This window comes from Euprymna scolopes, chromosome 43 (genome assembly GCF_053919585.1).
Source record: "Euprymna scolopes isolate OS-2025 chromosome 43, ASM5391958v1, whole genome shotgun sequence".
In the NCBI taxonomy this organism is placed as follows: Eukaryota; Metazoa; Mollusca; class Cephalopoda; order Sepiida; family Sepiolidae; genus Euprymna; species Euprymna scolopes.
Genome location: NC_136524.1, coordinates 60,303,788 through 60,321,383, shown reverse-complemented (window position 1 = coordinate 60,321,383; position 17,596 = coordinate 60,303,788). Strand labels below are relative to the sequence as shown.

The 17,596-nt window shown below is 31.6% G+C and overlaps 1 protein-coding gene across 2 annotated transcripts in view; it reads left to right on the top strand.

The window, feature by feature from the left end:
* The window catches only part of LOC145268356 (protein meiotic P26-like), a 52,050-nt gene that overhangs the window by 11,656 nt on the left and 22,798 nt on the right, over positions 1 to 17,596 (top strand). For both annotated transcript variants that reach the window (XM_080123880.1, XM_080123881.1), the window contains exons 2-3: positions 8,032 to 8,493; positions 13,520 to 13,630. In XM_080123880.1, the coding sequence (XP_079980006.1) occupies positions 8,056 to 8,493; positions 13,520 to 13,630 (549 nt within the window). In that variant the 5' untranslated portion in view covers positions 8,032 to 8,055. The remainder of the gene's footprint in view (positions 1 to 8,031; positions 8,494 to 13,519; positions 13,631 to 17,596) is intronic.

Here is a 17,596-nt window from a genome sequence, read left to right as displayed (position 1 = left end):
TTTTAGAATTGATACTGAAATTAGATAAATTTATATAAACTATATGCTCGACTTAGACCTAAGTTTTCCTATAAACTAGGTATGCCCAATAATCGGCGAAAAATAAAACGTAAATTAAAAATGCTAAAATATCGTTTCATTTTTTTTTCTTTAAACTTTTATCAAAGGACAGTTCCCAAATTCATGTATTGAAAAAAAAAAAAATCAATCGTGACACAAAGAATGTTTTATCTTGGTTTATTTTCTTAGCCGTTTTTTCCATACTGATGGCGTTTTTATGAATATTTTCTTTAAGTACGCGAGGCCTAAACTTACAAAAAATAGCAGATTACAATTTGGACGTAATCAAGTAATAAGATTTTCTTTAAACAAATGTCTATCCGTTATTCCGATTTATATGAATTTAAAAATACCTCTAATATAATGATTTAAACATATCACACGAAAAGAAAAATTAGCTCGCGATTAACAAATCCCCTAAAACGAAAATATTGTCATTAAAGACAATTAAAAAAAAAAAGAAAAAAGAAAAAAAAGCATATCGATGTTAATCTATTTTCTTTTCTATTCATTCAATCAGAAAACAAACACTTGTGCTGGTAAAAAATTACGTTAACATTTTTTAAATTGTTTCGGTTTAGTTTGAGATTTTTGTTCGATGAGAAACTTTATTTCTATAATCGCAAATTTTATCGTAATTTGGCTTTGAATTAACTGAAAGGCTTAAAAAAAAAAAACACGTCGCTAACTCTCATTCAAAGATTAAAAACGTTGCTACTATGATTTAATCTTCTTGGCCTTTCCGTGATTTTTGTAACCTTTAAATTCCAACTTGTATCCAAAATTTTTTACACCCAAGTTAACTTTGGACCGCGTCACTATTTTATTACTGATACTTTCTAATGGTTAACTAAAAAAAGATCATTTGGTTATCTAAATTACATTGAATCACATTGCTTTAATCGCTTTAATATCAATGCAGTTATGGAATATAGTTTCTAAAATGTTCTTTCAGATGAGAATTTGCAAAAAATTTTATTCGACATTTAAAGGCTCCATATTATAAATTTCGAAAATATTAAAAAAAATTTTTTTTCTATTATCAATATTTAAATTGCTGATTTGTTTATTCGATGAAATCCGCATTCATTTCAGTTAAATTTAAGTATTTTTAGATAGGATTTGCATTTTTTTGTACTTTATGCTAAAATGTACTTTTATTTTCACTAAGTGATTAATATTAAAAAAAAAAAAAATTGTAACGTAGAGGATAGAAACACGAGAAATGGTCAGTTTTGTTAACGTGTATATATCCATAAACCAAGCTACTACGAAGTGTTGCTGTTGCAGCTAGAAAATCATTTTAAACACTAAGTAGTTGTTGCAAATGCGAAATCGATCATTTGTTTACAACAAATACGTTGTAGATTTTGTAGTTGAATTGCAAGATATTTGCAATAGTTTATTCATTGTCACATGTAATTTTATTGACCATATGTTTCATATCTAGGTCCTTCCTACTACCTTGCTATTTTTAATCATTTTTTTTTTTTTTTTTTTTTCCCCGTAGATTGACGGCCTGGGCCAATTCCCCATCCACCCACTGATTTTTTTATTTTTAGTCGATTGGTGCCTCCAACGCGAGACATGAAAATCCCCCTCTATATATACATGCTATAACTAATTTAATTTAACTGTTATACAATTTAAAAGAAGCTATAAATAAACTAGTAATATTTTAATACGAAAACAATGAAAACGAGACCAAAATCGTGCTGACATTATCGACGCCTTAAAACTACGTCCTTATGTAGTGATCATTTTGAAGCCGTGAACATACCAGTGTTTAAAAAAATCTAGCAAAAATCAACTAATGGTCAAATTTTCATGAAATTTTCGATATACGTATTCACTTTTAAATTAACTTATTTTAAAAGCAGTTTTTGTTAAATCAGTGAGGGGAAGTGTTCTACCCCCCCCCCCATTTAAAAAATGAATTTAGGTTAATAAAAATTGCACCAATCTATAAAGCCGAGGAGTTAATCAGTTATTAAAGAATAATTATTTTTATATAAAAACCTATTTTACTTGAAGTTGTAAATGAAAAATGGACATAAAATCTTATGTTAAAAAAATAAATCAACGTTTTTGTTAAATTACAACAAAGAACAGTTCTAAAAGAATAAGTCATTTTTAAGATTTAAATAGAATACAATTCTAATATTCCGTGATGTTTTAAACAGATTTTTGAGTAAGATTTGAAAATTTAAAAAAAAATTTCATATAATATAAAAAATGACTATTGCCAATTATAAACAAGCAAATTCAATTACAATTTGAAAGTATTTTAATTGTTTAAAGATGTTTATTGCCCTTTTGATAAATAATGTTGTAATATGTTCAATGCTTTCCTCCCATCATCCAGTGCGTCTCTTATAATCAGAGACAGACTTCTATCGTCTAAACATTGAATCAGTTCTTCAAAAACAGTCGCTTTTTTTTTTTTTTTTTTTTTTGTCCGAGAAATTCGGGGTTTGGATTCTCTGTTGTAGATTGTATGACTTTGTAGTTTTCGAATCCTTAGATATCCCAGAAATTTTACCTGCCACAATTCGAATTTAGATTCCAATCCGTCAAAGAAAAGACGGTGGCTTGGTGCATAACCTGTTAAGTTTTGAGATATTGTGTTGAACACAGATGGCGGCCTAGTTCAGATCAGTAACCAAGATGGCGACCAAGAATCAAATGCGGTCCGTTGCGTAGGTAACCTCTTAAGTTCTGAGATATGTTGAACAAAGATGGCGGCATAGTTCAGATCAGTAACCAAGATGGCGGCGAAGAATTAAATGTGGTCCGTGTCGTAGCAAATGGCGAACTGATTGAATCCAAAATTCGATGATTTTTATAATTTTGTGACGTTTTGATTGGTTGTTGAGCACAGCCATTGGTTATAAAAATGATTGGCGAATCCATTCGTCTCATACCCCTCATCACAAGTCAAAAACATTTTACAGGCAACTAGATTTTAGCGCCCATTTTCAAAAATTGTATGGAGGTCTCTAAGTAATAAAATTAACAAACTATAGCAAAATAAAAATGCGGCTTTAATTCAATTAAAGTGACTAGTGGCTTCCGTTCAAAATGATGTGGCTGAGAGTGCGTAGTGTTGGTGATTTTAACACAAAAATTTGGACATCTAATGTTCACACGTTATTGCTTAAAAAATATTTTTCAAATTAAAATTTGGGAATCAGTTTTGCATATAAATTTAATGTAAAATAACCCCAAGTTTGAATGCAAATTGACTTTAAATTTTTGTGGAAAATGAATTCTGCACTTTTTGGTGTAATTTGACTTAGGGTTAGTGATACAATTCTCTTCTGTTGAATTTTAACTGACATCATGATACAAATAAGTAGAAACGGGAAATATTGCTCTTATATAAACATATTGAACACCTTCAGTTCACTTGCACTACTACAGATTAAAGAAAACAGCAACCTTTAGAACAAATCTTAGAATGTCGAGCTTTCAAATCTGTTCTAAATTAATCAGCTTTTTTTTTTTTTTTTTTTTTTTTTTTTTCCATCCATATCGTCATATCTGAGTAAAATATCACCTTTTAATTATTGAAGTAAAATAAAATTTGTAACAGTTTCAAATTAATCATGAACGGGTAATTTGTTACACTGGAAATATTAATTTCTTGGGAAAAATCGTGTTGGTGTAGCACATGTGAATGTATTTATGTTAGTTTAGAACCAAATGTGATATTAATTATTCTGTAAAATTTCTGTCATTATGTTAATGTAAGGATAATGTCTGACCATATCAGGTGCTCAAACTCTGTGTTGTATTTGCTCAGGAAGCTCAGCATAATTATGGTGATAGCTGATAAAAGAAATTAATAGGAAAACATGCAAATGTATTTTTGGTCTGTCCAGAACGGAGACTGAAGTATATTTGTATTGTGAAATTGTAGTCAGCCACTAGAAAATACCGGAAGAGAAAAATAAAACTAAATAGGGAAAATATTCATGAGAGAGAAAAAAAAGGGGGGGGGGAGCTGAACTAGTATTGGTGAAGTATTTGTACCTAGCATTATGATATAAAATTATTTTTAAAGAATAGTGTAATGTTTCTTCTTTACCATCTTATAACTACTCTAGAATTGCATGAGAGGGAAGTATGTTCAGGGTAACAACTTTGTATTCAACATTCAGTCAGATAAAATATTGTTCCCTATAATTCTAAAATGTATCAAGTTTTTTTTTTTGTTTTTTGTGGTGCAGGGGGGGGGGTCATAGGGTGAATAAGGCCACCTATATTAAGAGTTTAAAAATCGCCATCATTTTTATCAGTAAATGTTTATTACATAGTTATTTTATTCTTGCATGCATTTGTATTTTCTAGTAAAAATTCCTGTTAAAGATCAATGTCACTTGGTAACACAAGACACATTTGTAACAGATACTACATTAGGTGTATCAGAATTTTTGTAGGAATTTTTGACACCCCTAACACGAAACTGCAAATAAAATATAAAAAACTTGTAATTTCTTTCAAAAGTGGGTTTATTTTCTTTATGGATTATACTTCAGAAATAAACTATTAAAGTTGTATAAAAAGTAATAGAAATATTTTTTTTTTTTTTTAAAAACAGTAATGAGTTCAGTATTTTTCTATTATATTTTCAGGGTCAATGTGAAATTTTATGCTTTTCCAATAAACCAAATATAATATTTTAGACAAACGTTTTTTTTTTTTTTTTTTTTTTTTTTTTTTTTTTAATTCACCCCCCCCCCCAATTTTGAAATGTGTATTAAAAAGTAAATTAATTTACTCACCAAAGTTTTATATATCACAAATTGAAGATAAAAGATCAATAATATATTCAAATTTAAAACAAAAAAATGTTTTTTTAAGAAATTTACCTGTAAAGTCCGAAGTTTAAAACTTTTTTTTTTTTTTTTTTAATGAAACCTTGCTCCTTTTAATTGAAAAAAAAAAATTAGGGTTTGAATTACATTTTTCGAGTAGTTATAAGCTTGGAAAGACGGGGTCGAATTATTCAATATTTTTCAGTTTCTGACCCTCCTAATGCTGCATATCAACAAACTCATAAGGTCACAAATGTAAAACTGATATAAAATGAACTGATACAATGATTCTGAATTTTTTTTTTAGATGAGAATTTGTTATTCATATTTGGATTTTTCAGACTACTGTTCTCATCTTGAGTGTCATTTTCACGTTTCAGTCGATGTAACTTCTGATCTTCTTCAGGTCTATCTTATCAAACTCGGAAATTTGGACAGGATTTCAAATGGAACCCTTTATTTACTTCATGGGGGTAATATGCTTTCCTTCCGTCAACCATGACTGGATAGATGTCCTAAGTAGTTTTCAATTGTATTTTGTAAGGTTCACACCTGTAGAAAGTTGACGGTTACATCGACTGAAATGTTGTAAAAATGACACTTAAGAACACTAGTTTGAAGAATTCAAATACAAACTAATACAATGTTTAGACAGTCACAACCAGAATATTCTCAAACCAGAACTCTGCTGTAGTTTTTGGTTGGAAATCATTATTCAATATTGAAGTTGTATATCACTCTTGCTACATTCAATGTGTAAAAATAGCGGGCGGCCCATTTCATATCAGTCACTTAATGCTAAGAAAAATCTTGCTTCCCATAAAAAAATTTAAAAAGGACTTTGCAATATGATCTTCTCGCTTCAAGAATATCAGACTAGAATTGTTAAGTAGTCTAAATAGAAATCAACAAAGTTTTATTAGAGAAAAAGTACATACCTTGGTATTCACACTCTCTTAATCAGTATACAGCAGAATGATAATTACAATGACTATATCATAAACACAGTGCCTGGGCCAATTCATAATATAAGTATCAAATTGTAGGAAACTAGGGATAATCATTCACAGCCCACTTCATCCCATGGTATCCTAGCCAACATACAGAAATATTTATTTTTAGTTCCACATCCATTTAAATCAATATGAGAATGATAATATTTTAACAGTATATTCATAACCTAAGTATTTTCAGAAAGAACCCGAACATGCAAGCATAAAGTTTGTCAGATGTAATGTCTACAATCCTAACTTATTAAATTAATCAAATATTTATTGAAGTAAATAAAATATAAGAAAATGAAATCTTATTTGGATCATTGGGACTAAGGTCAACGTAATTTGACCTTCAGGTGCCTTTTTTCTTCCATATTTAAGAATGCTATTAGCAAATTTGAACTGAACTTATTTAATCCAAATACTTGAGTTTTTCTTGCCTGCTTTCATAATGTGCCTAACCCTAGTACACTACTCTATTCTTTTGTTAGTCTTTTTGTCAATCTTTCAAATATGCTTTTAGAAAGCCCCTCCATATGACTTAATTTAAAATTGTCTAGTCTTTTACAACCCCCCCCCCTCCAATTTTTTAATGTTTGCCACTGGAACTAAAAATATATTCTAAATATTGCAGAAAATAATGTTTCTAATAAGGTTATGTTCACAATTTTTTTTTTAATTTTTTAGTATAATTTATAAAACTCACTGTTTATCTGTCTCCATATTTTAGAAGTCTCTCTCTTCTGAAATTAAATCGCAGAACAGCACTAGAGGCCTCAAATGATTGGATTTTTTATGAACCGTTCTTTTATGGGTCTTTAGCTGGTTAAAATAGTTTTTAGGGGCTAACAAGGGGTCAAAATTGAAAAAATCTTTACATTTTGTACATTCATCTTAGTTTATTTTTAATCCGTTCATATGCGTGTCACGGTGGTACAGTGGTAACCTCACCAGCTTTGAATGCTATAGTTTTGCTTTAGGTTTTGATTCTAGTTGATGGAACCCAATACTGTTTTATTTGAAATCATAACTTTAATGATGAGATCTGGACAAATTAAAATATATTTAGTCATATTGTATGACTAGGCAAAGCCAGGCACCCTGCCCACTAGTTTTATAACACTTTAATTTTCTGTTCCTCAAATCCAAACTTAAATTTCCTCAAAATCAACGAAATGAAATTTGTATTGGTGACAAAAGTTGGCTTATTTAGTCTATTCTTTGGATGTAACTTTCAGCCTCATAGAGGTGCATTTTCTTCAACTCACAAGATTTCAAAGTGAACTATTCCACAGGCATATTGTCGGTTATGATGGTAGTAGTATTAATTTTTATTTATACCTTCTAAAGACTCCCTTAGAATGGATTGTTACTATAGTGCCTCATGTCCATATGTGAATAACATCCTAACATTCCATGCTTTCCAGTTTAACGATTAGATGTATATGTATGTTTTTCACAATTTCATTGTAAACTAGACCACATTTTGGGTCAGTATTTGCATAAATATTTCGAAATGCCTAAATGTTTCCATATTTTATAAATTTCAAGTGACTGCTGTTTTCAAACAAGCATGTCTACGCACTTGTTTGTATTAGACCTCTGCAAGAGATATACTAAACACAAATCTGTATAAAACTCTTGTGATAAAGGATTACACTTTTTGTTATTTGCCCTTCCTCCCTTCATATACAGTGTATACCTTTACAAGCAAGAAAGACTTCTGTTCTAGCTGGGGATGGAGCATCCTGCCAGATGGCAGACATTCACCTGCTCTCATATTCCAATCAAGATATGTTTTTAAGATTCTGACCGTCCCTTTAAGTGCAATTGTTTGTATCTCTATCACTTGGTTCACCAGGTATATTTGCCAGATAGTTTTTTAAAATGCCTTTTCATGAGTTCAGTTCCTATAACTGAAATGGAGATCTTCCCAAGATTCCAGTTTCTTTTCATGTCGTACATAATACCTTGGTATTTCGTTATCTTTTGTCTCTTACCTCTGTATCATGTTTAAAAATCTTTAATAGGAGAAACATACTATTTGATCTAAATGTACAAATGGCATATAGTTTAAAAATTTGTCTCATATTCTAGACAGTGCTATTTGATTTTAAAAAAATATTTTATGCATTTAAAAATTTTCTCTTTGACAGGTTGTGCCAATTAGCTGAATAATCATGGCTAATGAATCAAATTCTCCAGTTTCATCACCTATTTCTTCCTCCCCGGTACCCAATGAAGAAAATCTATGTAAATGCTGCGAAAAACAGTTAAAACAGCCAAAAGTGTTAAATTGTTTGCATATCTTCTGTCAGGAATGTCTCCAAGATACTTTAGACAATATTTGCCAAAGAACTGGTGCAATTCCTAACAGGATTGAATGCAGTGTTTGCAGTCAAGAGACCAGAGTTCCTCTAAAAGGAATAGCTGACTTGCCAACTGATCATGTTATGTCAGATTTGCTTGAAGTGAACTCTGTCGATGATAGTCTAATCGTATGTACGAGTTGTAAAGCAAAGAAAAAGGCCATTGCCAGATGTTCTGACTGCGCCAATTTTCTTTGTCCTCACTGTGTTTCTGCGCATCGATATATGAGATGTTTCGAAAATCATAAGGTAGGTTTTGTAAACTTTTCTATTCAATTGTCTTCTGTTGTAATTTGAATTATGCAAACGGTTTGAAGTTAGCACATTTCAAAATTCATGCATCAAATATTGTGTGTGTGTGATATCAGTTTCAAATATCAAGTTGTCTCAATTAGTCATTTATTACTTTTCAAAAGGTATTCATTATAATGTTCCGTATCACAACTAACAAGTCCACAAAATTGTTATTGCTGCATATGTAGTCATGTATTCTTCAGGTGTTTTATTTTAAAAAAATTGATAAAAACATCAGTTTTGGACACGTTTTCTAAATTTACGAAGTGTATATAGATCTTTTCATTATGAAAAAAACTAGGTTTTTTTACCCATTACTATTGGTATATATAAACAGTACGTTTTCAAGTAAATGATTAACCTATATATGTATACTTTTTATATTTTTTCTAACTTCCTTTCTAAAAAAAAAAAAATACTCCTTAGCATTTTGGTTGGAACCAATAATGCGGTATGATTTTAAAGTTGTCAGTATCAAAATTTACAGAAAACTCTATCCCTGACCTGTCAAATTCATTATAAATTTCTCAAACATTCTCATTTTTTTTTTTTTAACTCTCCACCTGTGTTCAAATCCTGTATGGGTCTTATTTTTCACAATGCTGTAGACGCTTAAGAAAACCAGAACACCTTACCAACTCCTCCAGCAAGTACTAGGGACCTGTATTCTTTTTAAAATTAGTCAGAATTCAAATCTAAACCTGTACATTTAGGCCTCCAATATATTTGACAAGAAAGTTCTTGTGGTTTTTAACTTTCAAACTCAAATGAACATATCTCGGCTCAAAAAAAAAAAAAAATTTGTCGATCAAAATAAGCACCATCAGAATCAACACTTTTGCCAACGCAAAACAAGTGTATTTATGCCAATGTAAAATTTTGCGTTCTGGTGCTGATGAAGTTGTTGAAGGTGTTTTTGCTTCAGTTTTCTTTGAAGCATTTCGCCTGCAAAAAGCTGTCGATGCTAAAAAATTGAGTTCTGGAAGGTAGATGGCAGATGAGTTTCATAGCCCAATTCTTTCAACTTCTCCAGGGTCAGTTTAGCAATGTGAGGTCAGGTGTTGTCATGGAGAATTTAATGTGGAGTTTCGTCGGTATCTAACTGTTCTTAGTTGTCATAAAGAACTCGCTTTGCATTGCAAGTCACAACCTGGTCAAGAAAGGGACCCTTCTTGTTGCATAAGAGATGACACTTCATAATGGTGTTTCTTTTGGTTGTTCAATTTGTGAGGCACCCATTTATCAAGTGTTTTTGTCTTTACAATCTCAAGTGATTGGAAATTGTTGAAAACATACTTTCAGGAGAAAGTTCTCAAATAGTTGTGTGTGGATTGGCTTTGACTAAAGCTCTTAATTGATCGTTGTCAACATCCAATGGCCAACCACTATTCTCAGAATCTTCAAGATTCTTATCGCCACCAAGAGATTTCTTAAACCACCATTGTGCTGTGCGTTCAATTCTTAAACCACCATTGTGCTGTGCGTTCAATTCTTAAACCACCATTGTGCTGTGCGTTCAATAGTGGTTCCTGGGCCAAATGCTTCGTTGAAATCATAAGTTGTTTCAGCAGCTTTTTGGCCTAGCTTGAATTGAAATAAGAAAATTGTGCAAATTTGCTTTTTTTTCCTGTCTTGTATTCAATGTATTTGTTTTAAAATAATTGAAATAATTTTGAAATATATAAAGTAAAGGTATTATAATGAAAACTTATTTGAAAATACATCATTTGAAATCAAAATTTAAAATTCTGCAAGAACCTACTTGTCAATCTAATAAATGAAATACTTTTAAGATCTTTTAAAATCATCTATAGTTCATATAGATCTATTTTAAAAAAAATAAACAGTATTAGGTTTTTCTTTTCAAAAATAAAGGAGGTAAACTTTATCATTAAAGAATTTTTGTCATTAAAAAGTAGTAAATGAGTAGTGGTTTACAAAAGTATTTTATATTTGTAGTTAAGAACCATAAAAATGTAGTTTCTGTTTTTATTTGTACATTCAAAGTTTTACTTAGCTTTGAATTTGTGAACCTGATAACATTTTGACTAGTCCCCCGAAAACATGTTAACTCAAATTTTTGCGTACTATCTGCACTAGTTTGAGTTTTTTAAAGCTGTCATTGTGCCTAGTCTTTTGAAATTGCTTTCATTGGAATAAAAATGTCTTCAAAACTAATACTAGTAATTTATAAAATATATATGGCGATTAAGCTACACTGAATATTCGTCGTTTCATCCACTATATATATGTGTGTATGCATGTATTGTGTATATTTATGAAAAAAAAAAAATTTCTTTGGTATAAATGTTAAATTGTTCCATAGAACTTCAGAGAATAGTTATTTCAAGTTTGTAATATGTTATTCACTCTCACTAAAGTTTTCTTTTTTTTCTGTAAATTTCTTTTATGAAAATGTTTCATATTTTTCTTTATTGTAAAAAATAAAATCATTCAACTTTTTCTTTTTTAGCTTCAATGATGAAGTTGGGGTTCTATATTTAAAAAATAGCATTCTACTTTAAATTTTAGGTTTTTAATCATTTTTACAAATAAAATTCACAGAAAGTAAAAAAAATTTTTATATATTGTCTACATCATATAGTGAAGTATGCACGTCATACCCATAATTTTGTAAAATAATTTTTCAAATATATCAAAATCTATCACGAGGAGCTGTGTAAAGTCTTATTAGAGAAAGTGGCTCATTGCTGGCTGTGCATCTATATTGTTTGTGATAAGTCCTCTTTCCTTGATTTATGCTGCATGGATACTGTTTGAATTCAAGGCTGCTTTAGTTGTAGACGCATACATCTGTTGCAATAACTATCAAAGGAATCAGTGAGGAAAATCCAACATATCTGCTTCATACAAGAATATCATACCAGCAGGAAAGGGTTGTAAATTAAGAATCATGGAGAAAACTACAGTTCATGATAAACATGTATACATCCAGTCTATCCATTTTCAAATTATCCTTTAGTTTGAACTAAAAGAACCAATGATGCACACTGACCTATTCACTTTTGCATGCTTTTTAAAGCGGAAAAACCTAAAAATTTCTGCTGAATAAAGTTGATGTAACATACCTAAATCTACATCCTTTTCATAAAAGATCTTTTTGTAATTCTGGAGAAAACATTAAATCTGAGCATCTTATGACAGGATTTCCTGAAGAAGAGTGCTTATATTAGGGCAATCAAGTATTTGTAGAAAAAAAACAGCAATTGACCCGGAAATTAAAGATAACTTTGCAGATCTAAATTTAAGCTGGTCAAGTATTTTCCAACAATCAGTTGCAACTTTGAAATGGATGGATACTTGAAAGAAATATCCAGGGTTCAGATCGGTCCGACCCTTCCAAATATGTGACATCCACAAGTCACTGATTAAAAGAAGCATTTTGACTAGGAGGAAGCTATGCCAAAATGTATCCTACATGCACTAGACTACGAATCTAATGGCGCTTCAATGTCATGAATGATTGGTAATAAGTTTAATCGACTGGATTTAAAAACTTATTCTGCCATCAATCAAATATAACCGTTACGTTGCATTACCACAGATCACATCCACCCTGATCCAGTTATAAAAACTGTTTTGTATGCAAACATGAAAGCCATAATCGAATGCTTCAAATTGAAAGAAAAAAGCTGAAGAAAAAGACTTAGTCAACTAAAATTGACACAAAAGATGAAAATGATAAAGCACTAAAAAGAAAACTTATAAATATATTTAAAGATTTTTAAAAAAATTTTTTTTTTAAAGCTCGATAATGAAATGTGTCCTGTGAATCCTCGCATGATCAGGATTTAAATCGCATTCAATAGTTTCAAGTTCAAGAGTGCATTTTTTCTGCATACGTTAATATTTAAAAACAAGTTTGATTGATATTGGACAGATATGTGTAAATACTGGATTAGGGGGCTGACTCTACACAACCTTCAGTCAGTCTATCAGGTTAAAGTCCCAGTGAATGGATGATTCTAGTAATATTTAGATAGTCTGGTTGATTTGAATTTGCTTGTTAACAATGAAATATTTCAAGAAAAATCTATACTTGAAAATCGTTTTTCTTCAGGACATCTCTTTAGTCCAATATTTCATGTAAGATGGGAGTTTTCCCTTTATTTTCTTTAACATTATCTGAAGACCATTTCTAATTCTAAACTAATTTAAATGTTTACCTCTACTCCTTTTTCTTTGATTTTATCTTGTTGATCATGATTAACAGCATAGGCAGATTTACCTGTACTTGTGAGGGCACAATCTATACCCTGTCTAGGGGGGAATAATGTAAGGGAAGGTGGAGTACGTGAAATAACGTTTTTTTTTTTTGTTTTTTTTTTGTAAAATGTAGATGACAAATATAATTGAGCAAATCAGTTTTTTTAAATATAAGTGGTTTAATAAACTTCTAAAATATTAATCTAAATTATCATCTATGATATAAAGGGCAGCTATCTGTATGTTTGTATGCCCAGCAGAAAGTCAAAAGCTACAAAACAAAGACCCTCTAAAATTAGGAAAAAAAATTAATTCTGAGGGTCAACTAAGCTGAATTTTTTTTCAAGTCAGTGGATGTCTGCTTTTCAATGTTCATATACACTAATTTGGAAAGAAAATGAGTATTCATTCTATGAGGGATCTATTATATAAAAGAGTTATCTGTATGCCTAGTGGAAAGGAATGGGCTCGACAGTAGAAATGGGGGTGGGTGAGAAGGTAAAATGGATAAGGGTAGTGATAGAAATGTTACCTTTGCATTATAGTAAAAACAATATATTATATATGAATATAGTACCCCCCCCCCTCTTAAAAAGGGGTAAGGGTAAATACTATAAATTTTAAAAAAGTGCCAAGTGACACATTTTAGGATACCCTTAAAGTTAATCTTTACCAATAATTGTTGCTTCAAATTTTGTTAATTCAGTATTTTAACGCAAGAATTTACATTCTTCATTTGTAATTGTATTTTCAGGTTGTCTCATTTGAAGATATGCAAAATGGGGATGGACCAAAATTTCTAAAACCGATATTTTGCCAGAATCATCCAAGTGAAAATATCAAGTATTTTTGTCTTCTATGTCAGGTAATTTCTCTCTACTGATTTTTGTTGAGCAAATTTTTTGAAATCATGCCTTTGTAACACAAAGCTTTCCTTTCATAAACTCTCAAATAAACTAACATATTTCACTAATTAGAGGCAAATTTTCTGATTTGCAATACTGTTTTAAATAATTCAAGTGAAAAATTTCAAAATGACAAAATTGTTCTCAAAAATTGAATGTATAAGTTCAGCTTATCTATATGAGACCACTGAATGGTTCAAAACAGCAATTGAAGCACATGTCCCCACGCGGAAATTTTATAGCAAGCCCCACTCTCCCTAATGGTTTACTTCCACATGTGCAGCTGCCATCACGCAAAGGCAGCACGCGTACCACATATTTAACCGACATAAATCCAGTTCAGACAGAAGTAACTGTAAGAAAGAAATAGCAACAGCTAAAAGAATTTACTGAAACCACCCAAAAACGCATCGAAGCTCAGAAATTAGGAACTCGTGACTTCTGGAAAATCTACAACAGTGTAGTAAATAATGAGCAATCAACAATTCCCCCACTATCCAACAATCATGAAGGTGTTTGCTCAGCAACCAAGAAGGCTAACATGCTTGCCAGTCAGTTTGCCTCAAACTCCACACTAGACCCTGCTAACCACCCTCTCCCAGACTTTCCTTTGCGGACAGACGCCACACTTGACGATCTGAAAATCACCTTCTCTGGAGCATGCCATTATAAAAAAATCTTGACACTGCAAAAGCATGTGGACCTGATCTCATCCTGGCTGTACTACTAAAAAAGTGCTCCGCCGAAGTAGCTCCAATCCTCTCCAAACTTTACAACAAATGCCTTAATGAATCTTGCTTTCCTGCCTGCTGGAAAACTGCTTCTGTGGTACCAGTTTTCAAGAATTCTGGCAAAAGAACTGACCCAGCAAATTACTGCCCCATTAGCCTACTCCCACTTTTTGCCAAAATATTTGAGACCATAATTAACCAAGCTCTAGTCCATCACCTTACAGATGCTAAACTTCTGACCGACCAACAATATGGATTTAGGCAAGCCCGTTCCACAGCAGACATTCTAACTAATCTGAGCGTATATACCATTCACTTGACAAAGCAGGGGAGGGTAGAGTGGTATCTCTATATATATCTAAGGCTTTTAACAAGGTATTGCACGAAGGTCTTCTCAGGAAAATCAGATCATACGGTATCACTGAAAGAATACTTAACATAATTAAAACCTTCTTAGATAAGAGAAAAATTCAGGTTGTCCTCGATGGCCGTACATCTAAATAATGATATAAATGCGGGAGTACCTCAGGGGTCTATCCTTGGACCTCTATTATTACTAATATTCATAAATGACCTCCCTGACAAAATTGTCTGAGAGATGGGCATATGCTCTATAACTGACACGACAGGAAAACAAATGGACACATATGTAAAGAAATGGCAGAAACACTAGAGGATGACCTCCAATCTGTAGTGTAATGGGGACAAAAATGGATGGTCACATTCAATGCTGTCAAGACTAAACTTGTTTCCTTCAATAACTACAAGAAACCTTCTCTACCACCAAAAGCAATGGCCAAAGACTCTTTATCTGAAAACACATCTTTTAAACTCCTCGGCCTAACGTTCACAGGAAACATGAGTTGGAACAATTACATTGAGAACATTGCCAGGACCGCTGCGAAGAAGGTAGGTTCTCTCTACCATGCTAGAAATCTACTGACCCCTGAAAGTATTCTGTACCTCTATAAGGTCACGATTCGCCCATGTATGGAGTATTGTTATATTTGAGCCGGTGCATCTGCTACTAGTCTCTCACTCCTAGACAAGGTTCAAAAGAATCACCAACCTAATAGGTCCTGAACTATCATCCAAGCTTCAGCCTCTGTTTCATCGACGCAATGTAGCATCCCTCTGCCTGTTCCACAAGTACTTTAACGGTGTATGTTCCGACTATGTAAATACCCCCGACAAACCCGACAAGCTGTACAATCCCACCCCTTTACAGAGATCCCTAGATGTAAGAGAGCCTTCTACTCCAGTAGTTTCTTCCCCAGAACCGCTAGACTCTGGAACTCCCTGTCAGATTCCTGCTTCCCCAACTGTACTGACATGCAGAAGTTCAAGTGTAACGTGAACCGACATCTTGCTGCCCAACTCTCCACCTAGTCCCCTTGTAGCCTGTGTCCTTAATAGTAGCCCCCCTACATCAAAGTGGCAATGTGCCTTGTTTGGGGTGAACATGTAATAAAAAATTTTTTTTTAATATCTACTTGGATGGATTTAAAATATAACACTAACACACTCACTCACTCACACACACACACTATATATATATATATATATATATATATATATATATATATATATATATATATATATATATGATTTTCTCAGAAAAAATGGTTGATAATTGTTAGGAGTGCAATTTGTGAAAGAAGCAATGCTAAAAAAATAAATGGCTTATCCGTTTTGTGAGTCTATAGGGAACAAACTCACAGGCACACAGTGCTTTTTACATATATAAGTAAAGATATAAAACTGCTCAGAAAATTTTATAAATGAAAGCCATAAAAAATAGTTTTATCTCTAGATTGCATAAAGCCTTGTTGGATGACTAAAAATTAGTCTTACCTCTTATAAATGAAGAAAAAATATTCTTTACCAACGTTTGCACTAATATTCATATGAAACCAATAAATCATTGAAGAAAAATTGGTGCAATATATCAATATGGAAATAAGAAAAAACATGTTTTATGGAAATGGTGAAGGATTTATTTCAAAATTCATTTCAATTTGCAATTTGCTCTTTCCCTTCCTTTAAATACTTGAAATTCTTCCATTTGGCCAGTCCATTTTTTGCATTATCCAGGAAAATGTCACCTTTCAAAACATTTGTGGATTAAATATAATTCTCAGTCTGTGAAATTTACACAGGTTTTGCTAGTTTTTATTGTCATCTAATTTGCATGCACATTTCTGGTGTGTATATCAACTCGATGGCTGTTAAGAGTCCTCCTTTGTCTAAATCCTATGGAGATGAGAAATATAGAAACTTCAGATGGAAGATTTATTCAGTTTAAGTTTTCTAATTTACCTAATTTATTGGATTATGTCGTTTTTTCTTTTTCTTGCCTATAACATCCTCAGTTGTGCAGATAAGTATATCGACAATGTCCAAAGTGTTAGTAATTGTGTGTGTGTGTGTGTGTGTGTCCAGTAATGTTCATATATAAGATCAGTCAAAATTAATTGACTCAATTATTTAAGCTTTTTATATATATAATATATATATATATATATATATGTGTGTGTGTGTGTATGTATGTATGTATAAATGGCTAAATACAGACCAATCAACATAATGATTTAAAAAAGATGAAAATAAAGGTTAACTAACCAGGTTTTTTGTTCTTTGCTTAACAGCTAAATTGAGGAAAATATGATTAAAAAAAGTCATGAATATTTTTTGCTTTTTTTTTTTTTCCTCCCCCCGCCATATTCATGACTTATCATATTTTCCTTGATTTAGCTCTGTTGAGCAAGGAACGAAACCTGGTTAGCTAACCTTTATTTTCATTTTTTATTAAATCGTGTTGATTGGTTTGTATTTAGCCATTATTAAATTCTGTGCCCCCCCCCCTCCCCAAATTTTCGTATATTCATAATCGAGCATGCATATATTTTTTTGTAAAAATCAAAACCACAAAATATAAAGTCAGAACATATTGTGTATTTTCTAATGCGTTACAATTGTTTCATCCATTTGGACAATTTTAAATATAGAATCATTTAAAAATATTCCAAAAATTATGCCCAATCAATGTATTACTGACTACTCCTGCTGTTTGTCATATAGAAACAACGTATAAAGTTGCTTGAATCAGCAGAAGCTGACAATTTAGTTGTTCCAGAGTTTGGTCGGACATAAGGGGGTTTACTAAAATTGTACAACTAAATAATTTAAGATTAT